Source organism: Pelodiscus sinensis, chromosome 7 (genome assembly GCF_049634645.1).
Source record: "Pelodiscus sinensis isolate JC-2024 chromosome 7, ASM4963464v1, whole genome shotgun sequence".
NCBI lineage: Eukaryota > Metazoa > Chordata > Testudines > Trionychidae > Pelodiscus > Pelodiscus sinensis.
Window position 1 is genome coordinate 39281234 of NC_134717.1, and position 24235 is coordinate 39305468.

The following is a 24235-nucleotide window of genomic DNA, read 5'->3' on the forward strand; positions in this document are numbered from 1 at the left end:
CAGCATTGCCTCCGTGGGTGCACCTGCCCTGCTCTTTGGGATGATTTGGAGGGAGGATGAGGCTTCCTGTTCCCTTGGATGGGGGACAGAATGGAGCAGGTAGGAGAGGGCTCCTGCTAGTGAAGGAGGCCCTTGGAAGGCTTCCTGTGCAGTCCCATTACCCTTCCTGTGTGACAGGGCAATGACTATCTATTATGATCTAGCCTTAGAGCAACTGCACAATTTTCAGTACCAATAATCACTCAGCTGCATTTCCCCTGTGTAGGTTACTTTCTCAGGGCAGAAGACATTTCTGCAAGTCATAATCTGACTCAGGGGTCTCATGCTTCTGCAGCTCTTGGCTATCACCTCATGCATGAGGACTGTAAAACTGCCTACTCACGTCATCCTTAGGAGCACAGGCCATGGAGGTTTGGAATAGCCATCTGAAGCAGAACTACTAGCACTTTGGTACAGTCAGTAAGATGTTAAGTTCTCTATGGCATGTTTATGAAACATGTTTACATGTCTGGAAGATTTCTGGGATGTTTTGATGCTGAGTATTCTCTGGGTGTGTGACACAAAGCAGTGCCAAAGATGAGAACTGGCTTACACGAGTGTAGTTGGAAATGCAAAATTACTCATATAATCCTTTTTCCCCAGAATTCTTCTCACCCACACACAACTGATTTTGGTCCAGAACTGTATTGGAAGTGACAGGCATCACTATGTAGTGGCAAGAAGCAGAAGGGGAAAAAGCTTTGCCAGTCGTAGGAAAGAGACTATGGCAATAGTTGGAACACAACGTCTTTGCTCTCACCGTATGCTGTATATATTTTTATTAATGTGATCCTTGAAGTATTGTTTTAGCTATTTATAAGATTCAATTTTCCTCTTCTCAAAATACAGACTGTGGAACTTACAGTGGAATTAGGTGGATAACCTCTCTGACAGCCTATGTATTTATATGGACCCCAGCATGAGATTAGCTCTGTTTTACTCAAATTAGACTCCATAACTGGGGTTTTAAGGTCAATGGGCATCTTTTCAAAGACTTGAAGGGGTTAGGATTGGGTCTTTAGAGGCTGATGCAACTTCCAGTGAAGGTGACAGGAGGTAGAGTACGCCCTTAGTGGAATGAGTCTTTTAAAGTCTTTTATATACTGCTTATTGATCACAGCACAACAATACTGCTTATTGTTTAGAAACTGGCAAGACAGGCACTGTGGCATAGGGCTCTTCTAGATAACTTACTCAGAGATTCGTGTATTCAGTTCTCCTACTGATGTACAGTCAAACCAGCCTATTTCCATTCTCATTATTTTTCTGAAATACAATTTTCTGATTTTCTGAATCTGACGAGCTGCAGACAGTACCCACAAGCAGATCTGGGAAGACAATAATATGGGCATTGATTTACTGTTAAAAAAAATTCTACTCCCACAATTGCAAAAAAGCCAAGGTTAATGATGGCTCAGCCTCCATTACCCTGAAATACAGTCTAACTATATACATGTGACAGCTAACTGGTGTACAGCTGCTTGGGAATTTTCATCAGAACCTGGAATTTGAGAGATGCTGCTTCCAGATTCCGAGCAAAGGCTTGAACATAGGTCTCCCAAATCTGAGGTGAGTGCCCTAATCACTGGGATATTGGATATTTCTCTCTCTCTTAATTTTAATGCAAGACACCTGACTTCAATGAATCATTGTTCTGGAGTGGGGCTGGACTGAAGGGTTCAGTATGTAGGCTGCCTCAGAGAGAGGGGACAGCCCAAGCCCTCTCTTACCACAGCAGCTTGGGGCCAGGTGAGAAGTGCCTGTCCATGGCTACTGCAGTTGCAGTGGGCACAACTGTGGGAGGGTGCATGCCCCCCAGCTGGCAGAGAGACAGGCACGCAGACAAACAGACACACGAACAGACAAACTCTGAAATATATAGTAGATAGCTGTCCCTTTTTCCCACTCCTGACCCAATGGGGTTATAGCTGTCCCAGTCCCCCTTTCTGGCCCCTTGCTGCTTCCCTGTGGTCATTCCACAGTATACCTGTCCCTCCTGCCAGACCCCCTGTGCCATTATCCTGGCACCACCAAACCCTGACCTTGCTTTAGGTTATGATAAGAGGAAGCTGCATACCAAATTTGGTGATCTTAGTTCTTACCGTTTAGCAGTTCTTGTTCAAACGGACTCACAGACAGACAGATACATGCATATTTCTAAAACATATAGTTAGAAGAAGATAATAACATGGGGAAACAAACACTGACTTGGAGATATCCTAACACAAGCACTGCACACCCGATTCCTGCATAGTAACTTGCAAATCTGATCATTTCATTTTCGATGTCTAGGAACCTATAAAATACAATTAGAAAATTTAAACAATATTATTACAAATTTCTTACTGAACAGTCCACTTATCTGCATTGTCCAAAAGCATTCACTGCATTTATTATTCAGGACAATTTATAATAAGGGCACTTTGTTAACTGATTGCTCAAGCTGGTGTAAGAAATGGCAGACCTGCTTCTTCTGATATCAGAAGGAAAAGGATGTCCCCTAAATAGCTCTTCATTAATACTCATCCTGATCTTCTCAAGGGCCAGATTATTTCTGAGCCTAATGCAGGTGTGCGAGGGTCTGGCAAGCATAAGGCACACCGTGAAATAGTTTGCAGTGGATAGTTATGAAACACCACCGGGATTCGTCCAATGAACAGGTGGAGGAAAGGATTGTTTTGGGGACGAGGTGCCTATATATTTTCAATAGATACTGAATTTATATAGGACTAGGCTACACAGATGATGAGTGCATGGCAGGCTAGTGTGGCATAGTGTCATTCCCCAGCTTGCTGTGAACAAAATTAACTAAAGGCAGGACTATATGACCATTTCATTCACCACAACCGCACACTAGTCTGCTGTGAAATAACTGTCCACATGGGCCCTGCTGGCATGCACTAAAAGTTCCATAGCATATCTGATGGATCTCACTTTGAAACAGAACTAGATCAAAGCACACTAAGGAGCTGTAAGTGCACATCAGCAGGGTCAACACGGAAAGTTAGATAGCAGGCTACTCTAGGGAAGATTCACATCCCAGCTTTCAGTAAGCTAAATGTTCATCCACACTAGCCCTTGGTTACTTTTTATGAATATGGAAGCTATCGTGGTAGCAAAAATCAAACAATGTTCTGCAGACAAGTGTAAGGGGCTGTTGTTTTACATTTAAGTAGCATGTTACATTATGAGAAAGGTACCCAATCTAAAGTGATCATTTCCTTTAGTTCATGTGGAAATATTAAATTATTCCTAATCTCCATGAGGAACACTAATTTGCTGCTATTAGTTATACATTATTGCAAAATACTTTAGTGGCACTTCCTGGCTATTTCTCTAGATTTGTATATTTAGGGATGGGAGTAGGTGCCAGTTTATTTTCTTAAAAGCTCATCAAATTCAGAATTCGTAGAGCCAAAGGTTTTTAAGGCCAGAATGGACCATTATGATCATGTAACCTGACATCCTGGAGAATGAGCATTGAAAATCTAAAACATCAGAGGTAATCGGATGAGTCATTTTCAATTCAACAAAAGTTGCTGGGAACCTAGATGGTTCAGGGAATTGAAACCTGGCTAAGAGCCTTTTCAGGTGAAGTGACTAGTTCAAATTTGGTTCAGATAGATGAAAAATTACCAAAAGTCTTTCCCTTCTAATGGAAGTTTAGTTATCTGGATTAAATGCATTAGGGATCTCAATTTTTTCCTGGATCTAGGAATCCTTGCTGACAATTCTAATTGAGAGGGCTGAATAGGCATCAGATACCCTCCCATCCCAAAATCTGGTCCCTCTAGGGGAGACTTGAGACACAGTAGTAGAACAGGGAGAACAAGAGCAACTTTCCTATAGAATGGTTAATCTCTTAGAATGAACTGAGCCCTTTTCCCTAGCAAGAAATGTACTTACAGTATTTAACAAAAAATAAAAAGAACACATTCTATGGACCACTTACCCACAGCCTATTGATGAATTTGTTTCATTTTGTTGAAGGGAATTGTTGATCCACACTATAGTGTTATTCACACATGCCTTGCCTGGGTTGCTAAGTTCTTGCTTCTCAATGTCATATTGAATAAATGTGTCTATCATCAGACCAAAGACAAGCAACATGCATGGCTGTGCTGCTCCATGAAGAATGGCACAGAAACTACCAAAAGCCATCATTAAAATCTCAGATGACGAAGAGAAACGAAACTAAGAGAAAAAAAATACTGCCAGAGTGATTTTGGTGTTAGATATGCATTAATTCCTCATTAATCTCATGTCCCTGGCTGACATTTCAGAATAGTAATTTCAACAATATATACTAGTGAATACTTGATTCAGAATTGTTTTACTACAGATTTTGAAACAAACCTACTCTTTATTGCATGTATGTAATGCCCCTTGGTTACAATGGGACTTATCCATGAATATGGGAGCAGAGTTTGACCCATTGATTATATGTATACTCAGACTTGCAGAGAGTAAAAAAGTTAAGCACAAATATTAGAGCATCACCAAATGGTATCAGTATTGTACACATCAGCTTTGGCTACACTGCAGGGTTTTTGCACAAGCTTTTTGCGGAAGAGATCTTCCGCAAAAACTTGTTGTGCAGAAGTGTGTCCACACTTCAAAAGCGCAATGTGCTTTTGCACAAGAGAGCATCCACATTGCAAGAAAGCTCTGATGGCCATTCACAGAATGGACACTGGAGCACCTGTGCTTCTGATAGGCTCTTTTTGTGCAAGAAACCCCCACAGAGCATCCACACATGCCTTTTTGCGCAAGAGCTGTAGCGCAAAGAAGAGTTATTCCTCATAGTGATAGGAATAACTGTACTGGCCAAAGCCCATTGTCCTGTCGATTTACTGTATATGCAAGACGCACTTGAGGTGTGGATGCACCACCAGGTTTTGTGCAAAAACCTTGTAGTGTAGACATAGCCATTGATACAAAGGTTTACTGTGAATATGTTCTTGAATTTCACATATTCAAATGGATAGTCCACCTTATATGTTTTTCAAAAAAATTAGGACATTCATATGAATGAGGTAAATTATTGTGACCTTCTCCTGATGGCTCTATGATTATGTGGTAGAAATCTGATTAAATACTCTCAGTTAAGGACGTTGGGATATTGCACGGACACATTCTACTACTTTATGTATGTAGAGTGTTATGGGCCAGGAGTGTGTAGTTAGAAATGTGAGCTCTCTTTGCTGAAAGGGCAACTGATATATTTATAACTATGCAGTTAAAACATGAGGTTTACATATTAGAGAGAGATGGAGTATAGATATAAGTAGTACACAGATGCTGTAATGTATCAAAGGACAAAAAAGGGGGGGTAGAGAAATAGAGTGAATGTGGAAGAGAGAGACATTATCATAATGAAAGTCAGAGCAATAAGCCAGATTGAGGCCTGGTCTACACAAGAAAATCAAAGCAGCTTAATTCTGTTGCTCTGAATAGCATAGTTAACCACGAAAGCTCTGGATTCTATCCGTATTTTTGTTAGTCTCTAAGGTTTTGTGTACACCAGTGGTCTCCCATCTTTTTACACCCAAGATCACTTTTTAAATATCAGTGCAAGCCAGGATCGACCCCATCCCTTCCCTGAGACCCCATCCCTTTCTTGAGGCCTCGCCCTCTCCAAACCTTTCCACGGACAACCTGCTGCTAATGGAAACCCACTGTTAATTACATAATTACACCCAAGTCATTTTGCTAGTGCTGCAGCTAGGGAGAATGGTTTAATTTAAATTATTAAACAGATTAAACATTTTAACATTCTCATGCTAATTGATCAAGCTTTGTTTTAAATAAAGTAAACATTATGTCCAACACAAAAGGTTTCAATGTTTTCTTTTTGGGTCAGTGGCCTCTGACCCACACAAAAATCAGTTGGGGATCATACAAGTGAGAAGCAAAAAACATCCTCCCAAGACCCCCAACCCTCACTGATGTGGCCCCCAGCTGAGACACCTCACTCTTCTGACACTCCAGCCCCACGGGGTGAGGGGAAGGGACAGAGATGACTGAGGTTCAGGGCTTCCCATAGGCCAGATTTACTTTTCTGGGGTTCCAGAGTTATTGGATTTTGTGGACCCCCTTAGGCTCTGAGCTGGGAACAAAAATGAGGGGCTCAATGCAGGACAGGGCTGCCAGCGAGAGGGACAAGGATGCAGGATCTAGGTGGGAGGTGGGGTGCATGGTCTGGAAGGGAGTTTAGCAGCAGGAGACAGTGTGGGGTGGGGGAATGAGAGGGAGTTTGAGGGCAGGAGGGGTTTGGGGCAGTAATGCAGAAAAGATGAAAGAGTGAGAATGCAGCCAAATATCTAGTTGGGGAAGGAGGCAAAGAAGTGGGGAGTAAAGGAAAATGCAGCTTCTGCAAAGTAAAATAGTATCCCCCCTCACATCTTCCCTCTGCTCCAGCCTTGCTCCCCTAACTCCCATGATCCCCCCCAACCTGATCCCCTGCATTGCCCCATGCCTCTCAGTGCAACCCCTGCCCCCTCACATCATGCCCCCACATCCTCCTTCATCCCCCTTCCAGCCCCCACATCCCTGTGCCCCCAGTGCACTCACTGTCAGGACAGCAGCACTGGGACTCACAGGCTATGTCTACACTGCAGGAATTTGTCAGCAGAGGCAATGCAGATGAAACGCTCATTAGTATTTCTCATGCTCTCATTTGCATAGTCTCTTCTGATCCGTTTTGTGGAAGAGGATTTTGCGGAAAAAACCCCACTGTGTACACAGGGCAAAAACCCCTTTTGCACAAGATCCTGTATACCTGCTTTTTTGAGGAATAAGGGTTCTTGTACAAAAGGGTTTTTTTGTGCAAAATGACCCCGTCTACACTGCGGTTTTTTGTACAAAAACCTCTTCCGCAGAATGGATCAGAAGAGACTATGCAAATGAGAGTGTGAAGAGTGCTAATGAGCACTTCATTTGCATTGCCTCTGCAGACAAATTCCTGCAGTGTAGACAGGGGAGCAGTGCTGGGTGACGAGTGGGAGAGGGCAGAGTCTCTTTCTTGCCCGGCCCAGCCCTTTGCCGGTAGGCAGCAGCTTCGGGGCTGGGCCTGGGGCAGGCAGAGCCTGGGGCCGCCCAGGACTGGCTTCAGCTGGGCCAGGTGCAACGGGACACAAGGGAAGGGGCTCCCCGAACCTGCACACAGCCCGGCCGGGTGCAGTGGAGCACTGGGGAAGGTGACTCTCCAACCCTCATACAGCCTGCGGGGAACAGCACGGCATAGCCCTGTCCCCAGTGCGCCACATGTGCCAGCCTCCCAGTCCCCTCCCGGAGCAGGAGGCAAGAGTGAGGACCTGCGCATGCAAAAGCACACGCACCTCTTCCCCCATCTCAGCTGGCAAGTTAACAAAAAGGGGCAGCTACCCAGGTGGCTGCCCACCTTTGATTCAGCCTAGCTGGAGTGAGGCAATGGGCTGAACACCAATCTGGGCTGGAGTAAACAAGAGCAGCCACCCAGGCTGAAATACACCGAGGCTGCACCGTGCTCCAGCTGGGATGGATCAAAGAGGGGCAGCCACCCAGCCAGCTGGCCCTGCGATTGACCCCTAGGGGCGCCATGATCAACCGGTCAATCGTGATCGTCCAGTTGGTGACCAATGGTCTACACAGCAATGTTATTTCAGAATAACTGATGTTATTCTGAAACAACATAGTGCACGTCTACACTACCAGCCTTTATTTTGAAATAATGTTAAGCTGAAGGATTTCTTATGCAAATTCCTGTAACCCTCATTTCATGAGGAGGAAGGTAAGTCGAAGAAAGAGTGCTCTTCCTTACGATTTCCTGCTGCATAGACAGCTCCAAAAGCCGAATTAAGCTATTTCTACTTCAGCTACGCAATTGATGTAGCTGAAGTTGTGCACTTTAATTCAACTTAACCCTGCTGTGTAGACGTACCCCCAATAAGACATATAACAGCACTTTGTACTTCTATGCCATTTGCCATTTTCCAGCTGAAGGTCTCAAAGCACTTCATGAACACTAAGTCTTATAATACCCAGGATATAGACAAAGATTTAACAGAGTTACAGAGTAGGTAAGTGATTTGCCAAAGGTCACACAGTGAGTTAGTAGCAGAAATGAGAGGTGAATCCAGATCTCCCAGTCCTTAGCTGTGTGCTTAAACTAATGAACTAGCTTTCCTCTACATACACCACATGAGTACATTACACCTAGAGCTGATTGTCATTTCAAATTTTTGTTTCAAGGAAAATTTAGGCATTTCAAATGTTTTTCCATTATGAATCAGAACAGAAACAAATATTTTCAAAATTTTCTGGAAAATGTTCCTGTTGGAATTTAAACATTTCATTTTGACCTGGTTTTAATTATTTTTATATTATTTTATATTATTTCATGACATGTCAGTATTTAATTTCAATTGTTAGTAATTATTATTATTATTTTATTTTTAAATGTTTCAGTTAGTTCTAAAGGGTAATAGAGAGACATTCCATATTCATTCTCAGGGTCAAATCCTGAGCACGAAATGGTTGGACTTTGTCATACTCTTGCAAAGGTTTGGCTTTCCTTCAGTCACTCATTCTACTCAAAAGCAGTGCTGAATGTGCTTCCGCCATGGCACCAGGATGAAGAAAAATACCCCAGCACGTTGCGCTTTCAAACTGTCCATCAATGCACCTAGGAGTGCATGCCCTGACTCCGCTTAATCAAACTGCAGGGCTACTCCAGAGACTCATGGATTCACAGGCCTGAGTCAGATCTGGGCACTTCTCTACATGATGACTGGTACAATGCCAGCAACTGTGATCAACCTGGCTGGACCAACAGTCTTTATTAGACTGCATGTGTTTGATAAGTGGCAGGGTTTTTAAAAAATATAAAAATAGTGGCATATTTCAATTTGTAAGTTATATCATATTGCACACTACTACTGGCATGTCATGAAATAATAAAAACAGCATAAAATACACAAAACATAAAACAAAATAAAATTCAAAATGTAATGTAGGAATCCTGAATTTCAATTTTTTTTGCCATGGAAATTTTCATTCTAATTATATTTCCCAAAAAGTTTGATTTGACAAAAAAAGCAATTTTTGTAAAAAAAATATTTTTAGAAAAATATGTATGACCTGCTCTAATGACAATGAGCCTAGCAGAGAATATTGACCCATGAGCAACCTACATGTGGCTTAATGACAAAGGATGAAATTCTTACTTTACAGAAGCCCTTGACAAAACTCCCATCAATTTTAGTAGGGTCAAAATTTCACTCTAAATGTTTAAATTAAAGGTTTGACTGAGTCACAACTACATACTGTAACTAAAGATACATTTCAGAGACCCCACAGTATAAAATGTGTACAATATTTCAATGCAACATGTTCCTTACCAGTTGAAAGAAGCTAACCCGAATGTCATTTTTTTTCTTGGTTGATGATCTGCAAGAAAACAAAATGTAGACTTATAACATTGCACTTTCCAGATATATCATATATTTTCTCTTAACTGATGGTTACATATATAGCTGAATTTAACTCATTTGTCCCCTTTTTCCTGTTCTCTGGAGAAGGTTCCTCATTTGAATAGAAATATCTGTAAGTACTTTTAACATGAGACGTTTCTTTCTCTTGATTCTATCTATGGCTTCACTTTTTTTGGTAGGACACTTTACTCACACAACTTTTCTTCTAAAGTCCTATATCATTTGGTTCTCTCTCAGACTTGTTCTAGGGCAGTGATTTGCTGGAGGTTTTTCTGTAAATTATAAACATTTTGCACCATTGTAGAACCACTCCAATTTGAAACAGCTCCTTCAGCATGGCTAAGTCTACACTACAGAGTTTTTTTGGAAAAATGGCAGGTTTTTTTTTTTCAAAAAATCTTCAATTACATTCACACTTCAATCACATTCTTTCTGAAAAAAAAATCGAAAGAACAGAGGGGTTTTTCCGACAGCGGTAATCCTCTTTCTACGAGGAAGAATGCCCTTTTCAAAAGAGTTCTTTCAGAAAAAGGCGTGTGTGGACGGGGAAAAGGGTTTTCTTTCAAAAGAAGAGCCCTCTGGGAAAAAGCACAGGTGCCCTGGTGGCCACTCCATCCATAGTAATCACAACTTAAATGCGAGATGGTGTCCAATCAATGTGGACGCTATCTTTTGAAAAAGCAGATTGCTTTTTTGATGTGCTTTGTCAGTGCAGATGCTCTCTTTCAGAATTAGCTTTTTCAGAAGATCTCTTCCGGAAAAACTTATTCCGAAAGAAGCCTGCAGTCTAGATGTAGCCCCTGAGTGCTGCTCTCTTCTAGCTTTGCTGGTGCAGAGGAATGTTGGCCTGGGGCTGATGATATGCAAAAAGGGAAGCAGTGAGTCCATCAGAAACTCCCTCATGTCTCTGATTCTGCGGAATCCCCTCCACCCAGGAGTAGCAGGAGGACAGAGCATTGTGCAGGAGAGGGGATGGACCAAAGAAGCAGATGACAATGTGCAGGACTAAGATTAGGAACAAAATTCTGTGGCATGATGTCTTATGCTGTTAGAGTCACCATTAATCCCACTTACAGCATATTACATGGATTGGGAGTTGCTCGAGAACACAGGGAGGAACAACTGATTTTCAAGGAGGTCAAAGATACACAAGATATAGGCCTGTATTTTTTTGTGAATTTCCAATTTAAGTGTGCTCTCCTACTCCCACATCCACCAGGCTGCTAGCACCGCTGGCTGGAAAGGACCACACTATGCCTGCATGCCTGGAGTGGGTTTGAGTCTCTTTCCCTCTTCCAGCTCACAGGCTTTCTGCTGAAGAATATTATTTGACCCCTCCAGCAATTCTCACAATAGCTTATGACACACAGCAATTATTTATGGAACATACAGGTCCAATCAAGTCACCAGGAAAGGGATGTACATTATACCAAACATAAAATTATGTATTTATGTGTTGAGAGGTATATGAGTGTTGAGTTTACATGACATTTACAACTTTTAAAATATGTAACAGATTTGTGCTGCACACTCTTCAGAGGCCTGAGCCAGAAAATTTCATGTTTGCTAAATAAGTTACATATGTGACATGGATGTGCCATATAGGACCCTTGTTGGTTTCACGAAACCTCTAGTTCTTAGAGCTGGGGCAGCTTGACTTTGGGTCTAGTGTCCTGTGAGATGTTCTGTTAACATGAAAACTAAGTCAAATCATAAAACAAAGTGAGTGATTTCCTGCTCCTTCACTAGCCCTTAGTGGCCATGGGTGCAAATAACAGAAATTCTCAGGATATCTAATCTGGTGTACAGCAAATCCAGAATCAAAGAAAGCAGAGGCATTATGTTCCCCACAAGCACTTGTTAGTCACAGCAGAGGATTGGAGTCTATGACATTTCAGCTTGTGACTACCTGAGCATTAACATTTCAATCTCAGTTCCTTTCCTGACAAATGATTTGGACTGTTTTTTTTTCACTCCTGGTCTCATGTTTCTAAAAGTTATGAAGTTAATATTGAAATTTCCCTTACAAAATTATTCTCCAAATCACACTCTTTCATACTCTCTTTCAGTGTGTGTGTGTGTGTGTGTGTGTTACATGAACTGACAAAAAAATGAATATTGAAGAGGTTTGTTGAAGGACATCCTGATTTTTTGCAGCCATTATTCTACATCTTCAACACTTCTCTTCACTTCTTCTGTAAAGATTGTGTTAGCCTACCTCAGCTGAATATTGCAGCTTCAGGAAGCACAGTGCGTGTCTGTATCTCAAATACCATAAATACCATACATAAATTAATGTCGTGTGTTAATAGCATTTAATTCACTTGGTCAATCCAGAAACAAATACTGATTGTCAATCAATGAGTAATTACAAGACTTACTCTGGGTTCTTATGGTTGTTATCTGTTAGGGGAAATAAATACAAACTATCATTAATAATTTTTGATAAAGTGCATCATCTCTGACAGACACATTCTGAAAATAAACCTTATGGCTCAAGATACGCAATCTTTCCCAGATGCAAAGAAACTCCTCCTCACTCACATACCAGATCAAAAACTAATCATTAATGTTGTTGAATTAATCCATTGTGCATAAAGAAATTATCCCTAATGTTATCAATCTCCCCTTGAATAATTAACCACAAATACATGACTGAATATTATTCACTGAATACATTATATGGGACATATATGGGAATAATGTTTTCTATTATCCAGCTGATTCTGTCAAACAAAGCCCTGATGAGCAGGGCTGGATTGAGGCAAAAGCAAACTAAGCTTCATCTTGAGGCTTCACAATATGAGGGGCCTTTAAAGAAGAAAATAAAACCCTAACTCCCTTTCAGATTTTATCAACATTGGTTGGTAAATAAAAGACATATGGGAAAAGAAAAGTCTTTCTAAATATAGCCAGTTTTGTTCAAATACAACAAAAAATACACACCTCTGGCTACACAAATACCTTTATCTATTTACCCTTCACTAATTGCTCATCATTGACAGGTGGGAGGTCAGTGCTGAGGAAAAAAATGGGAATTGAACTTGTACAATTATTTTTTCTACAAGTAGATCAGCTATCAGTTTCCTAAGGCAACACTTTGTTACTACTGGTAAAATTCTTACTGTGACTTCCTAACTTATTTAAATCAATCAATTAATAAATAATCTCACTGCTGATAAAATTGGAAAAAAAGTCAGGCTGGGTGAGGCAATGTCAAGAAGCAATCCTGCCAAGCTCATATTGGTATGGGACTTATCCTAGCAGTGACATATGTACAGCAGAAAGCCACAATCTTTTGTTTACAGTCCAGTACATTCAGCAGTATAGTGCTTTGTCTTCATTTTCTTATGTGTTAGTGTGGTCTTTCTTCTTTTGATCTGTACATAGGTACAATTGTGTAATTTAAGTGTGCAAGTCACTATCTGCTTTATGCGCTATCCATTCTTCACAAGATGAGTTTGCAGGTGATCGTCTTATGGACTTGGGTAAAGTGGATCCGGAGGGGGAGAAATCTGTGTTGGCTTCCCTCCATCAGTTTTGGTAACTGTTATTTTTATAGTATGGCAAAAGAAAAATCTTAACCATTCATTGTTTCATAGCAAAAATTAAATCAGAATAAACATTTGTAAATATATGTTTATATATAGTTTAATTAAACTTTGCGTTTAATGACAAAATTAATATTTTTTTCATTTATTCATATGAAAAGAAGGATAATTGTCCTTACTTCTGATGTAAAAAAATTATATAGCCTCTCTCATTTTCCTGTGAGAACATAAAGTTTTTGTGTTTTTATATATTTAGGGTGTGTCTACACTGCACCGTAGATTGAAATAAAATACACAATTTGAGCACGCAAATCACATATCTTATTTCAATGTTATTTCAAATTAGCTTATTTTGAAATTTGGCACGGTCTACATAGCACTTATTTTAAAATAAATTGGTATTCTGAAATGTCCCTTACCCCTTGTGGAATGAGGTTTACAGGGATGTCGGAATAGCAAGCCCGTTATATTTTAAAATAACAGGTATATTCAAAAGATGTGGAATAGCTATTTCAAGATACCTCCAGTATCTCGAAATAGTGATGCAGTGTAGACATAGCCTCTGTGTCCTTTCTGTGAAAATAATTAATTTTTTTTTATAGCATAGGGCCTCTTACATAGCGTAGCACCTCAGAATGTCATAAACCAGCCCTGATGAGTGGTGGCACAATCACATACAGCGTGTTAGTAACCTGAAAGGGGATGCTGGGGGGGGAGGGGCTGTAGCTGTGCCATCCACCAGCATTGTCGGGACATAGAGAGGGGTAGCTGCTCCATTCCTTGAGAAAAAGGCTGAGCTGTCACACAGGTATCCACTCCTGGGAAGCTCCTGTAGGAACTGTGAGAGTATCAGAATTCCACCTAGGGACTCTGGCTGCAGTACAGCACCTCAGTCTCCACAGCAATTAAAAAGCCACGATCTGATCCTCCATGTCAAGAGCCGCCTTCAAGGATGACGGCTCTAAAATGTTACCTTTCTCATCGGCGCTCCCTCTGGCATGCCTTCCCACAAGGATCGGTGCTTAAAATATTTATCACAAGTCACTGTGTGTGACAGCATGAATAGCAAGATCTAGGCAACAACACCACTGGGAGCACAGAGTTGTCTTGAATAGTCATTGTGCATGTTCCTGAAGAGTCAGTGCATTATCGCTAGAGTTCTCCAGTGCACTGGCAACCCACTGCCCACTTTGAGGTCCTAACATGGGCAGGAATCTTGTTTTGCTTTTCAACCTATTCTTGATTCAGCTTCAATAGAAAATTTCCATCCTCTTACTTTCTCTGCAATTCTGCACGTAGGATATACACTTCCATACCCTTTGCTCTGAGTGGCCACAGTAGAGCTGTGTACCCCTGTGCACAGGGCACATAGAACTCCCTGCACCCAGGAACTTTGTGGCCTGTGCACCTCATACCTCCTCATGTAATGGAAGTACAGTATTTCCACTGCATCTTGGGCCTTGCAGGTGGGAGTGTGGACTTTGTGCTTAAACCCAGAAAGAATGTAGGGACATACATTTCCTTATGATGTGCTCTCACTTTTGCCAGTTGCATATATAGATCCTATTTTACAGTGTTAATTTGCTTCCACATACAATTTCCATGAAATATAAATAACTATTGTCCCTTTAGTGTTCAACCTGCCAACACCTAAAAATATAAGATAAATCAAGACATTTGGCAGCTTCTCTTCATTTTTTTCCTCATTTTCACCAAAAGCCCCAACCCTCCTGCCACGAGCTCCTGTTTAATTTGAACTGAGATGCTTTGTGTTTTACAAACATCTTCAAAAACAGAAGCACAAAGAGTAGAAATGAAGCAAGAATGGAAGGAAGAGAAAAAAAGAGGCTTTGGAGTGGGGTGGGGAAAGCAAGTGCAGTTCACACATTTAAAAGAAATTCTAAATATAATAAATCAGTGCTAGAAACCTGTAGGACACAGATGTTTTCTGCTTTTATTGTGAGTTCTAAAATTTAAAGAGCAATGAGCGTTTCATCCATGCTGAAAGGGTATTAAAGTTAATGGAGTTATTCAGATACCAGGATTATGAGCATGGTTTAAAAATCCAGATAATTTTGTTCCATTTGGCAGACAGACAGAGAATGTGACTATCTAGACTATATACTGTGGATAGCTAGTCTGATAACAAGAGACCATCCACTTACATGGATTGTTGCTTTTGGCTTGTAAATAAGAGTTGTTCTGAAGTATGTCCATAATTATGTGAACTGCCATATCTAGTATGATATGTGTTTTCAGCAGGCTATGTGCTATGTGACAGCAGTATTAAAAATATACAGCACGCACCTTTTTAAGTGCTATTTAAATGTAGAAGCTCATTAAAGAATAAAGATCTTACATGATCCATCTGACTCATAAAGGTGGTTATCCTCTTCAAATCTCCTAATACTGCGCAGAACAACAGGATTGGACATGATGATTTGCTCCTTTAATCAAAGACCCTGAAAAGGCAAAAAGTCTTTTAAATTGATAGGACATTGATTCTGATTTCAGTTACATCCATACTATTCTAGTGCAACTCTGCTGAGAACAGAATACAGTCTTACAAATCTAGTGACACTACAGCTAGTGAAGATAGCAGAAGCAAAAGCACATTTAACTACCAGTGACTAAAGCATTCATCTTTCAAAAGGAGGGGGACATTCTCATATAAGCTGCCAACTCACTCTCTAGTCAGCCAGGGTTTCCCTAACTTGATTCTAATTATCATAGTTGTAGCACCGTTTGCCTATACAATACAAGCAGAGATTTTATCTTTATAAATCATGCTAGCAGAAACAATACTTCAAGCTGAGTTACCCCCTTCAGGTACTTTATAGTGTGAGGTTTCAACATGGTTAAACCCTGAATGGATTTTGAAGGGCCCTCATTCTGCCTCCTCATCTCAATCAGTACAGCAGTGGCTGGATAGAGCATAGACGATAACATCCAGTATATATAATATATTCTGGAAACCAACTGAAAAACACAGGGGCTATATCTACACTGGCAGGTTGTTGCGCCAGAGATATGCAAATGAGGCTAAGCGTGGAATATCGCCGAGCCTCATTTGCATACCTAATGAACCGCCATTTTGCAGAAGAGGCTCTTGAGCTAAAAGGAGCTGTCTACACTGCTCCTTCTTGAGCAAGAAAAACCCTCTTGTGAAATGCCGCTACACTGATTATTTTCAGGAATTAATTTGCATATCTCTGGTGCAAGATTGCACCAGTGTAGACATAGCCAGGGAGTCATCCCAGCCTGTCCATGGAATCCTCCAGTGCTCCTGCGCATTCTTAGGTCTCACCCCTTCAAGAATGGCAAACTCGCCAGTATCACCGGCTGGCCCTTTCTTCTTTTTTTGTTGTTTTTGTTTCCTCCCATATCTTCAGGTGCATAGACCATCTACCTGTTTCTGCCACTTACTTTGGTCTTATGCTTGTTTAGTCAGATTTCTGAGTGTCTTGTTAATGGATTTGCCTTCTTTCTCTATTGTTCTGAGTGTACAGGTTGCCCTCTTTTCCCCTTCCCGGATAATGTCCATACTATCTCTAGAAGTGGAAGTCATGGTGTTGACATCCTTAAAGCATGTTCTAAATATGTCAGTTATTCTCCTCTTACTGTATTTGATGCTTTCAGCTGATTTGCTCTCCTTAGAATTTCTGATATAACAAGAAATTCTTTCCAATAAAATCTGTAGATTGCCCTCAAGCAGTTACTTTGTAATGAGTTGATCTTATCAATTTCATTTATAGACTTCCATGACTCTGCTGCATAAAGGAGAATGAACTTGATGCAGGTGTTAAAAATTCCTATTCTTGTGTTAGTAACAATCATGAGACTTTTCTAAATCTTTTCAAGTTTATGATAGTAATTTGCTGCTTTTGATATTCATAGCTACATACATTTAGCATGCAGTCTCCATCACTGCACCTCTCACTCCCTAGCTAGGCAACATGACTTGACTTATAGCTTTTCTTACTTTACTCTGATTGTGGTTTTGGGGACATTGTTAGCCAGATATTTTATCTTCCCCTTGTGATGAAAAAACAACATCTTGTTTTACTGTTTCTGCCAAAAGCTGAGTTTTTTCTTTCATTAAGTGATGTGTTGAACTAAACAGGACAATGTCATCAGCAAAAAAAAAAAAAAAAAGTTCATTCAATTGTGATTTATCATTTGTCTGTATTTTTTCCTGGCATAATCAATGACCAGAGCAAACAATAGTGGGAAAATAACAAACCCTTACCCCAATTGTCACGGGAAACCACTGACTGATGTCACCATCTCTCACTGTGCTATCACATTATCATATTGATCTTTAACTATTACATTTATTTTTCCTGGTATTCTGTAGTATGTGAAAATTTTCAAAAGATTCTGTTAATGTTTTCCAAAACCTTCTGGAAATCGATGAGGTCTATTACAAGGGGTGTTTGCCACTCCATAATTTTTTTCTATTAACTGAGACCAACAGTTAGTTATGTGCATGATCTTGATGATCTCAAACCTGTTTGTTCCTCTAAGTTGAAGCCCTGTCTATATGTCTTGCTATATTCCAGGATTATGTTGCACATGTCATTCCCAAGCTCTGAAAGTAATGCTTTTTCTCTCCAGTTGCAGTCACTCTTCTTTGGCCATTTTAGAATCAGACTTCTCTTCCACTGAGTTATATTATTTTAATCACACTGTAGTCTTTCCAAAACCCAAGGAAAGTCAGGAGGGCTGTTTCAGCACATGTTTTCAGCATCTATCCGGTAGTACAGCAGTTTTCCAGATGGAGACCCATTTTGACAATTCAGGAAGACTTGGTGACCCAAGGCAATTCAAAAACGGAGGGAGGTGGGGGTCAGAGCCATCTGGAGAGACACTTGGCGACCCTTTTGAAATGTAATGGCGACCCATATTTGCGTTGTGACCCATAGGTTGGGAAACCCTGCAGTAGTACTATCCTCTCTAGCTGCTTTTCCGTTGTTAAGTGTACTGATGGATTTTCTAAATAATTCCATTGTAATATCTCCTAAATCAGTATCAAGATTTGGTGATAAGTCTTTCATGACATATTTCTAATAAAATCACTTGGGCTTGGGCTGCCATTTTAAAACAGCCTGAAATGTTCTAGTCATCTGCTCCTTTGTTCTTCTTTTGTACTACATTTCCATGTGTATCTTTAATAGTCCTTTAGTACTGATGAAATTTCCCATTACCTATTTGATTGTCTTATACAAAGTTGTTTCAGCTACACCAGACTAACACGGCTACATCTCTATCACTATTATACAAAGTTGTACAGGCACCTCTTCAACTAGCACCTGAAGTCTCTCAATATATTCTACAAATATATGCCCTTTTATTGTACTTGCTTTCAAAAACAGTGTGCTGCACACCAGTCTGGTATCAGATCTTTTCACAGGGGATACAGTCACAGATTGAAAGCCCTAGAATTCTTCTTTCCATCATTGTTGAAAGCAGGTACAGTAAAATGTGATGGGCCAGGCATATAGTTAGGCTTAGTAACAATTGATGGACTGCAGCTGTCACTGAGTGGTACCTATGGGAACTGAAATGACCACTTGGCCAACTGCCAAAGATGGGAAGATTTCATTATGGAAAGGGATAGCTGCATACGGAGAAGGAAGGACAGAATAAGAGAAGAATGGAAGATATGTTATGATTGGCACAGTCTATATCACGGCTGAAGGGCTGATCATTCAAGGTAATATGCTTTTTTTAATCTCTTCTTGAAATCTTTTCTACCCCTCTGTCAAGAGCTTTGTATTTTTCTTGCCAGTTGCATATGTCTTCATGTCTTAGTATTACTAGGGTTTTTCTTTACACTTCTCTTTTCCACAGTTGCACAATCTTCGCTTCACAGTTCTCTTTTCCACTGTGACTGTTTACCTGTGTATTGCGTTGCATGAAATCCATACACTTGCAGTTAAGTAAAAGCAGGAGGAACTGTGATGCAATTTCTCTCTTAAATTAAAGCAGGATGCAAGAAATATGACACCCCTCCCTGTCAAATCAAAATTAAGGATAATTACGAAATTACTCAATTGATCAGATAAGGATGCTGATGTCACTTCCTGTATACAATCTGTCACTTCCCATCTGTTCCCTTCATTTCATCCCCACCTTTCAGAACCATTCATTCCCATCTTGACTCTTCATCTTTCTGCTACAGGGCTTTCCTCTTGGCCTCTCCTCCTCTGCACCTGGCCCAAATCCCCTTTGTGGTTCTTGTACCTACCTTTCTTAATTACAAGATTAGCCAGTGGAATGTTGATATGTAGTCTGGAACTATTAATTCACTGGCCAATAAACAGTGAAACAAATTGCGGCATCCAACAATCAAAAGAAAATCTAAAGTGCGGAAAACAGGAAAAGAGAATAATTGTTTAAAACATATTTGATAAAATTAACAGTTGTGAGGGGAAAGATCTGCTAAAATAAAAAATTGGCTAAAGTACCACAAAAGGCTTACATGTTTTGTTTCTCTAGAATAATTAAAGAGAAGACATCAAACATTCTTGAGCCCAGATTCTCTCCTGAAGTAAATAAGTAAAGTTCCAGTGACGTTAAAGGAGGAGCTGCATCTATTTATACTCCCAAATAATGTAATCCTGTGTATTTAAAATAATCCCTGATTAATAAGGTATGTTGTGAAGAAAACTTTTCTTTTACACCAGTGGTTCTCAAAGGGTACGTCTAAACTACATGGCTCCGTCGACGGAGCCATGTAGATTTGTTGTTTTGGCAAAGGCAAATGAAGCCGTGATTTAAATGATCGCGGCTTCATTTACATTTACATGGCTGCCGCGCTGAGCCGACAAACAGCTGATCAGCGCTAGTCTGGACGCTCCCCTGCCGACATCAAAGCCCTTTGTCGGCAGCCCCGGTAAACCTCATCCCACGAGGAATAACGGGGCTGCCGACAAAGGGCTTTGATGTCGGCAGGGGAGCGTCCAGACTAGCGTGCTGAGCGAACAAACAGCTGATCAGCTGTTTGTCGGCTCAGCGCGGCAGCCATGTAAATGTAAATGAAGCCGCAATCATTTAAATCGCGGCTTCATTTGCCTTTGCCTATGTGTCTAATCTACATGCCTCTGACGACAGAGGCGTGTAGTCTAGACACAGCCAAAGTGCGGTCCATAGCCCATTAGTGGTCCGTGGCTGCCTCCCAGGTGGTCCATGGTGGGAGCTCAGCCTCTCCTCTTTCTCCCCCGTGCAGTGGGGAGCCTGCACTACTGCTGGAGTCTCATGGCTGTCGCGCAGCTGAGAGGCTGCCACACCAGCTCTGGTGGGCAGGGGCAGGGCCGCCCAGAGGATTCAGGGGGACTGGGGCAAAGCAATTTTGGAGGCCCCTTCCTGGCACTCCCTGCCTCAGACCTCAGACTTTCTCATGGGGGGCCCCTGTGAGGCCCGGGGTCTGGGGCAAATTGCCCCACTTGCCCCCGCTCCCGGGCAGCCCTGGACAGGTGAGGAGGTGAAGAACGCAAACGCACACCACCACCCCCTTCACAGGCTGCGGAGCTACACGTGAAGGAGTGCCACTCTAAAACTGCATTGTGTCAACAAATACGGGACTTTATAATCTCAAAATAAGGGGCTAGATTCAAAAGTCTCAAAATAAGAGGCTTTCAATGGCTCTGTGAGTGCAAAACAACCATGAGCCTGATCTAAGTGGAGCAGTGGAAAACAGGCAAGGCAAATGTGAATCTGTCCCTATGCTGAAAAGCTATACGGTGAAACATTTCCCACTATGAAGCAAAATGTCATAATCTGCTGTAAAGATGTCAAAATGTCATAATCTGCTGTTGGTGAGAGGTTAATTTGAGTTAGGCAAAAACTCTCTCTCTTGTTTTCTCTCTGCAATCATAGTATTTAACTCTGTAAAATCATCTGTGATGGACCTTGATCCTATAAATACTTGCTACTGAGCCTGCTGCTTACAGTTGCAACAAGTTCTGTTGATGAACTTGCCCAAATGTTGAATCGTATTGCGTTTCCTGTGTCAAATGTATGTGGTCAGCTAGAGAGCGTGGGGTTAGAATACAGAAGACCACAGTCAAAACTCTGCTTTGTATAATACCTAGCTTTCCAGTACAGAGACCCTGCCTGCTCTGTTGCACACGTGCCATCCCAAGACACTATACGGAAAGCAAAATGTTTTGTTTGTACTTTTTATTAGAAATGGCTTTATTCTTTAAAACTTTCCGTAGCTGGCTTGCTGCCAGTCAGACTCAGGACGTGAATTTCCCACCTGCATAGATGGCAATCAGAGAGGTGTGGCTTCACCCTTCAGGGGTATAAGCAGGAGTTCTGTAGTGTCAGTGACCTCAGAATTTTGAGCCAATTGATTCAGATTAGATTCATCCAGTAGATACAAATCCAACTTTACATATGACCCTATACCATGGAACCCTTCCAAGCCCCTGCTTCTGATGCATAAAGCCAACAGAAGGCTACTTTAAATGATTTTTTTAAAAGTTCAATAGATAACAGTGAAATGTCATTTTTCTCTCTTGCTACTGGCTTTGGGCAAAGATTCTTGATGGTGTTTTTATTAGAACTAGTCTTTGTAAAAGGATCTGACTTTTCCTATAACAGTATGAATGATCATAATAAAAAAGGAACCAATTTATTTAAATAAGCACTTTTATCTTTATAAAGCTCCATGACACAAGTAATTCTCAGCAAGCATCATTCTGCTGATTACCAGAAATAGATTGATATACCAGACTAATAGGCTGAGCAGGCACTAGAATAAACTGATTTTTTGAAGTTGGCTGTATAGCAAAAGAACATTTGTAGCACTTTGCAGAATACTGAAGTTGATACATGATTTAGTAAAGCTCTGCAAATGTGCAGATATCTGCTTAATATCAGCAAGTATCCTCATTCATCTGTGAATGTGGATGATGCGGATATTCATGGCTCATGTCTGTATCTACAGATGTGGATACACATTTTGTATCTAGAACCCTGAAAATTTGTGGATATCAGGGGATATTCATATCCATTGATGTGGATTTGAATATCGACAAATGATGTTTGCAGCTACAGATGCAGATACAATTTTTTTATTCAGGTCTAGCTCTATGGATTAGGACAGAATTAGATACTAGAAGGTATCTGATCATCATATCTCTGCCCACTAGGTGCAGAAACAATTAATGGCACAGGATGTATCAGATATGGCATTATAATGAAATGACATTTTGCCATAGTCAAACAAACTATAAATATTAAACTTCTGAAAAGTCAAAATCTCTAGGGAAATAAAAAGGAAAATGAATTCACATTCATTAAAAACTAATTATCACATAAAAACTAAAGGAAAATATGTTCTGTACAAAGGAACTTTAGGGCCTTATCTGTCTATTGACTTCAGTAGTTTTGAATCAGGACCTTTTCCTGGAAATTAGAAGTAAGTACTGAAAATAGGCATTGAAAAGTTTAATACATAGTGTTCTTTGAATATATGAGCCTAGAATGCTCTGAAAGATTAATAGTAGTGTGCATCCCAAATGCAATGCAGTAGTGTCTCAACTTCTCAAATATTCCTACTGATGCCAGTGGAGCCAGATACCATTCACTGGATACTATTCATCAGATTATTTGAGAGCAATACAACAAGTCACTTTTTTGTCAGTAAATTGCAGATTGTTACTTTCAAATATTACAGATATGAGAGATTTGTTACTCACCACACATGGAAGAAGGAACCAGAGAACAAAATCGCAAGGATCCAGTTCAGTGCAGTTAGTCAACAATGTGCATACCCATTTCCAGCTATCACTTGCATCAGTCTAACCTATTGGTGGTATCTGAAGCCTTTTAAGTAGGCATTAACTTTTTGCACCTGGGTCAGGGACCTTGCAGTCACCATGTTCCAGTTCATTGACATCAGATGGGGAGTTTAAACTTGACTAAAGTAATCACACAACACAAATTCTCCATTGGTTCAAGATTCTGAGGTCACTGACACTACAGAACAGTGGTTAAGGCATATATTTCTTGAAATTATAGAAAGACAGCATTATAGCGTTACTTGGCAAGCAATGTTGAGGGTCAGCGTAGGTTAGTATCCCCTTTGAAAACACCAACCTCAGCCTTAATAACTGGTTCTGTAAAAAAATAATTGCTGAGTAATAGACAAACTGATTCATCGATTAAATGCTGAGAGAATAAACATTTGATACTTACTCAAAAGCTTACTCTTCTGCCAAAATCCAGTCCCGATCTCTGTTCGCTGCTCTCTGACATGGACACTAGTGCTTTGAAATCATTGCTAAAGAGATGAGTTTTCTACAGCTAGATAACTAACATGTGATAGTCAAATCATAGTGGAGCCAATTGCCCTGTAGTTCTTATCACGAGGCATGAGATGGTCAGTGCTATATCTCCCATCGGTCATTGATCTTGTCTTGTTAACCTCATGGTAAAACTTCGGTCCCTCAGCTCCCCTTGATGTTTACAGCAAGATAAACATTATTTATCCTCAGTAAAAACACACCTTTTTCAGCAGTAAAGTCAAAACCTTATGTTGTTAGCCAGCCAGTTAGCCTCAGTACCACCAACCCCCTCTTGTTGGAACCCATTTCCTCTGACCTCTTGGTGACCTTCAACCCCCTCTACTTATAAACTCATCCTCTAAGTCACATTTTCATTTACAACCTTTATTTTTTTCCACTTAATTAGCCAATGATTGAGAGGCGCCAGGGATTTGTTCTGCAGTTAGATGCTAACAGAGCCTTTCTTTGGAGCACACAATTACATACATTTGAATATATGGCAGGCTAAATATTTTTTTAAAAGTTTAAAATAAAAAGAATAATGAACACAGCTTTCAGATAAATTATTTGTTGTCTCTGAAAAGGAAGCAAGCAGGTGGTTGGATAAAAGAATATTTCTGGGGAGGAAAACAAGAAATTCTGGCTTGGTTGGATGCTGCCAATGTGCAAAGGAATACACCACAGGGGTAAACACAAGGGAAGGAGAAAAAGCTATTTAGCTAATGGACAATCTTGGCACCAACCAAATGGGTAGAAATTGGCCATGAACAGTTTCAGGCTGGCAATTAGGAGGTTTTGAATCATCAGAGGAGTAAAGTTCTGGAACAGCCTCCCAACAGGAGTTGTGGGGCAAACAACTTAATTAGGCTTAAGA

At 40.6% G+C, this 24235-nt stretch overlaps 1 protein-coding gene across 5 annotated transcripts in view; it reads right to left on the reverse strand.

Moving 5' to 3' along the window:
* The window catches only part of ABCB11 (ATP binding cassette subfamily B member 11), a 72121-nt gene extending 48696 nt beyond the window's left edge, over positions 1 to 23425 (reverse strand). For 3 of the 5 annotated variants that reach the window (XM_075933558.1, XM_014579869.3, XM_075933559.1), the window contains exons 1-8: positions 22774 to 22925; positions 19314 to 19426; positions 15423 to 15525; positions 11894 to 11915; positions 9420 to 9468; positions 3992 to 4233; positions 2248 to 2335; positions 1234 to 1367 (exon numbers count right to left, since the gene is read on the reverse strand). In XM_075933558.1, the coding sequence (XP_075789673.1) occupies positions 1234 to 1367; positions 2248 to 2335; positions 3992 to 4233; positions 9420 to 9468; positions 11894 to 11915; positions 15423 to 15498 (611 nt within the window). In that variant the 5' untranslated portion in view covers positions 15499 to 15525; positions 19314 to 19426; positions 22774 to 22925. Of the gene's footprint in view, positions 1 to 1233; positions 1368 to 2247; positions 2336 to 3991; positions 4234 to 9419; positions 9469 to 11893; positions 11916 to 15422; positions 15526 to 19313; positions 19427 to 22773; positions 22926 to 23272 lie in introns of those variants that run through there. The other 2 variants (XM_075933556.1, XM_075933557.1) reach the window with 2 other exon arrangements.
* Positions 23426 to 24235: the final 810 nt, after the last annotated feature.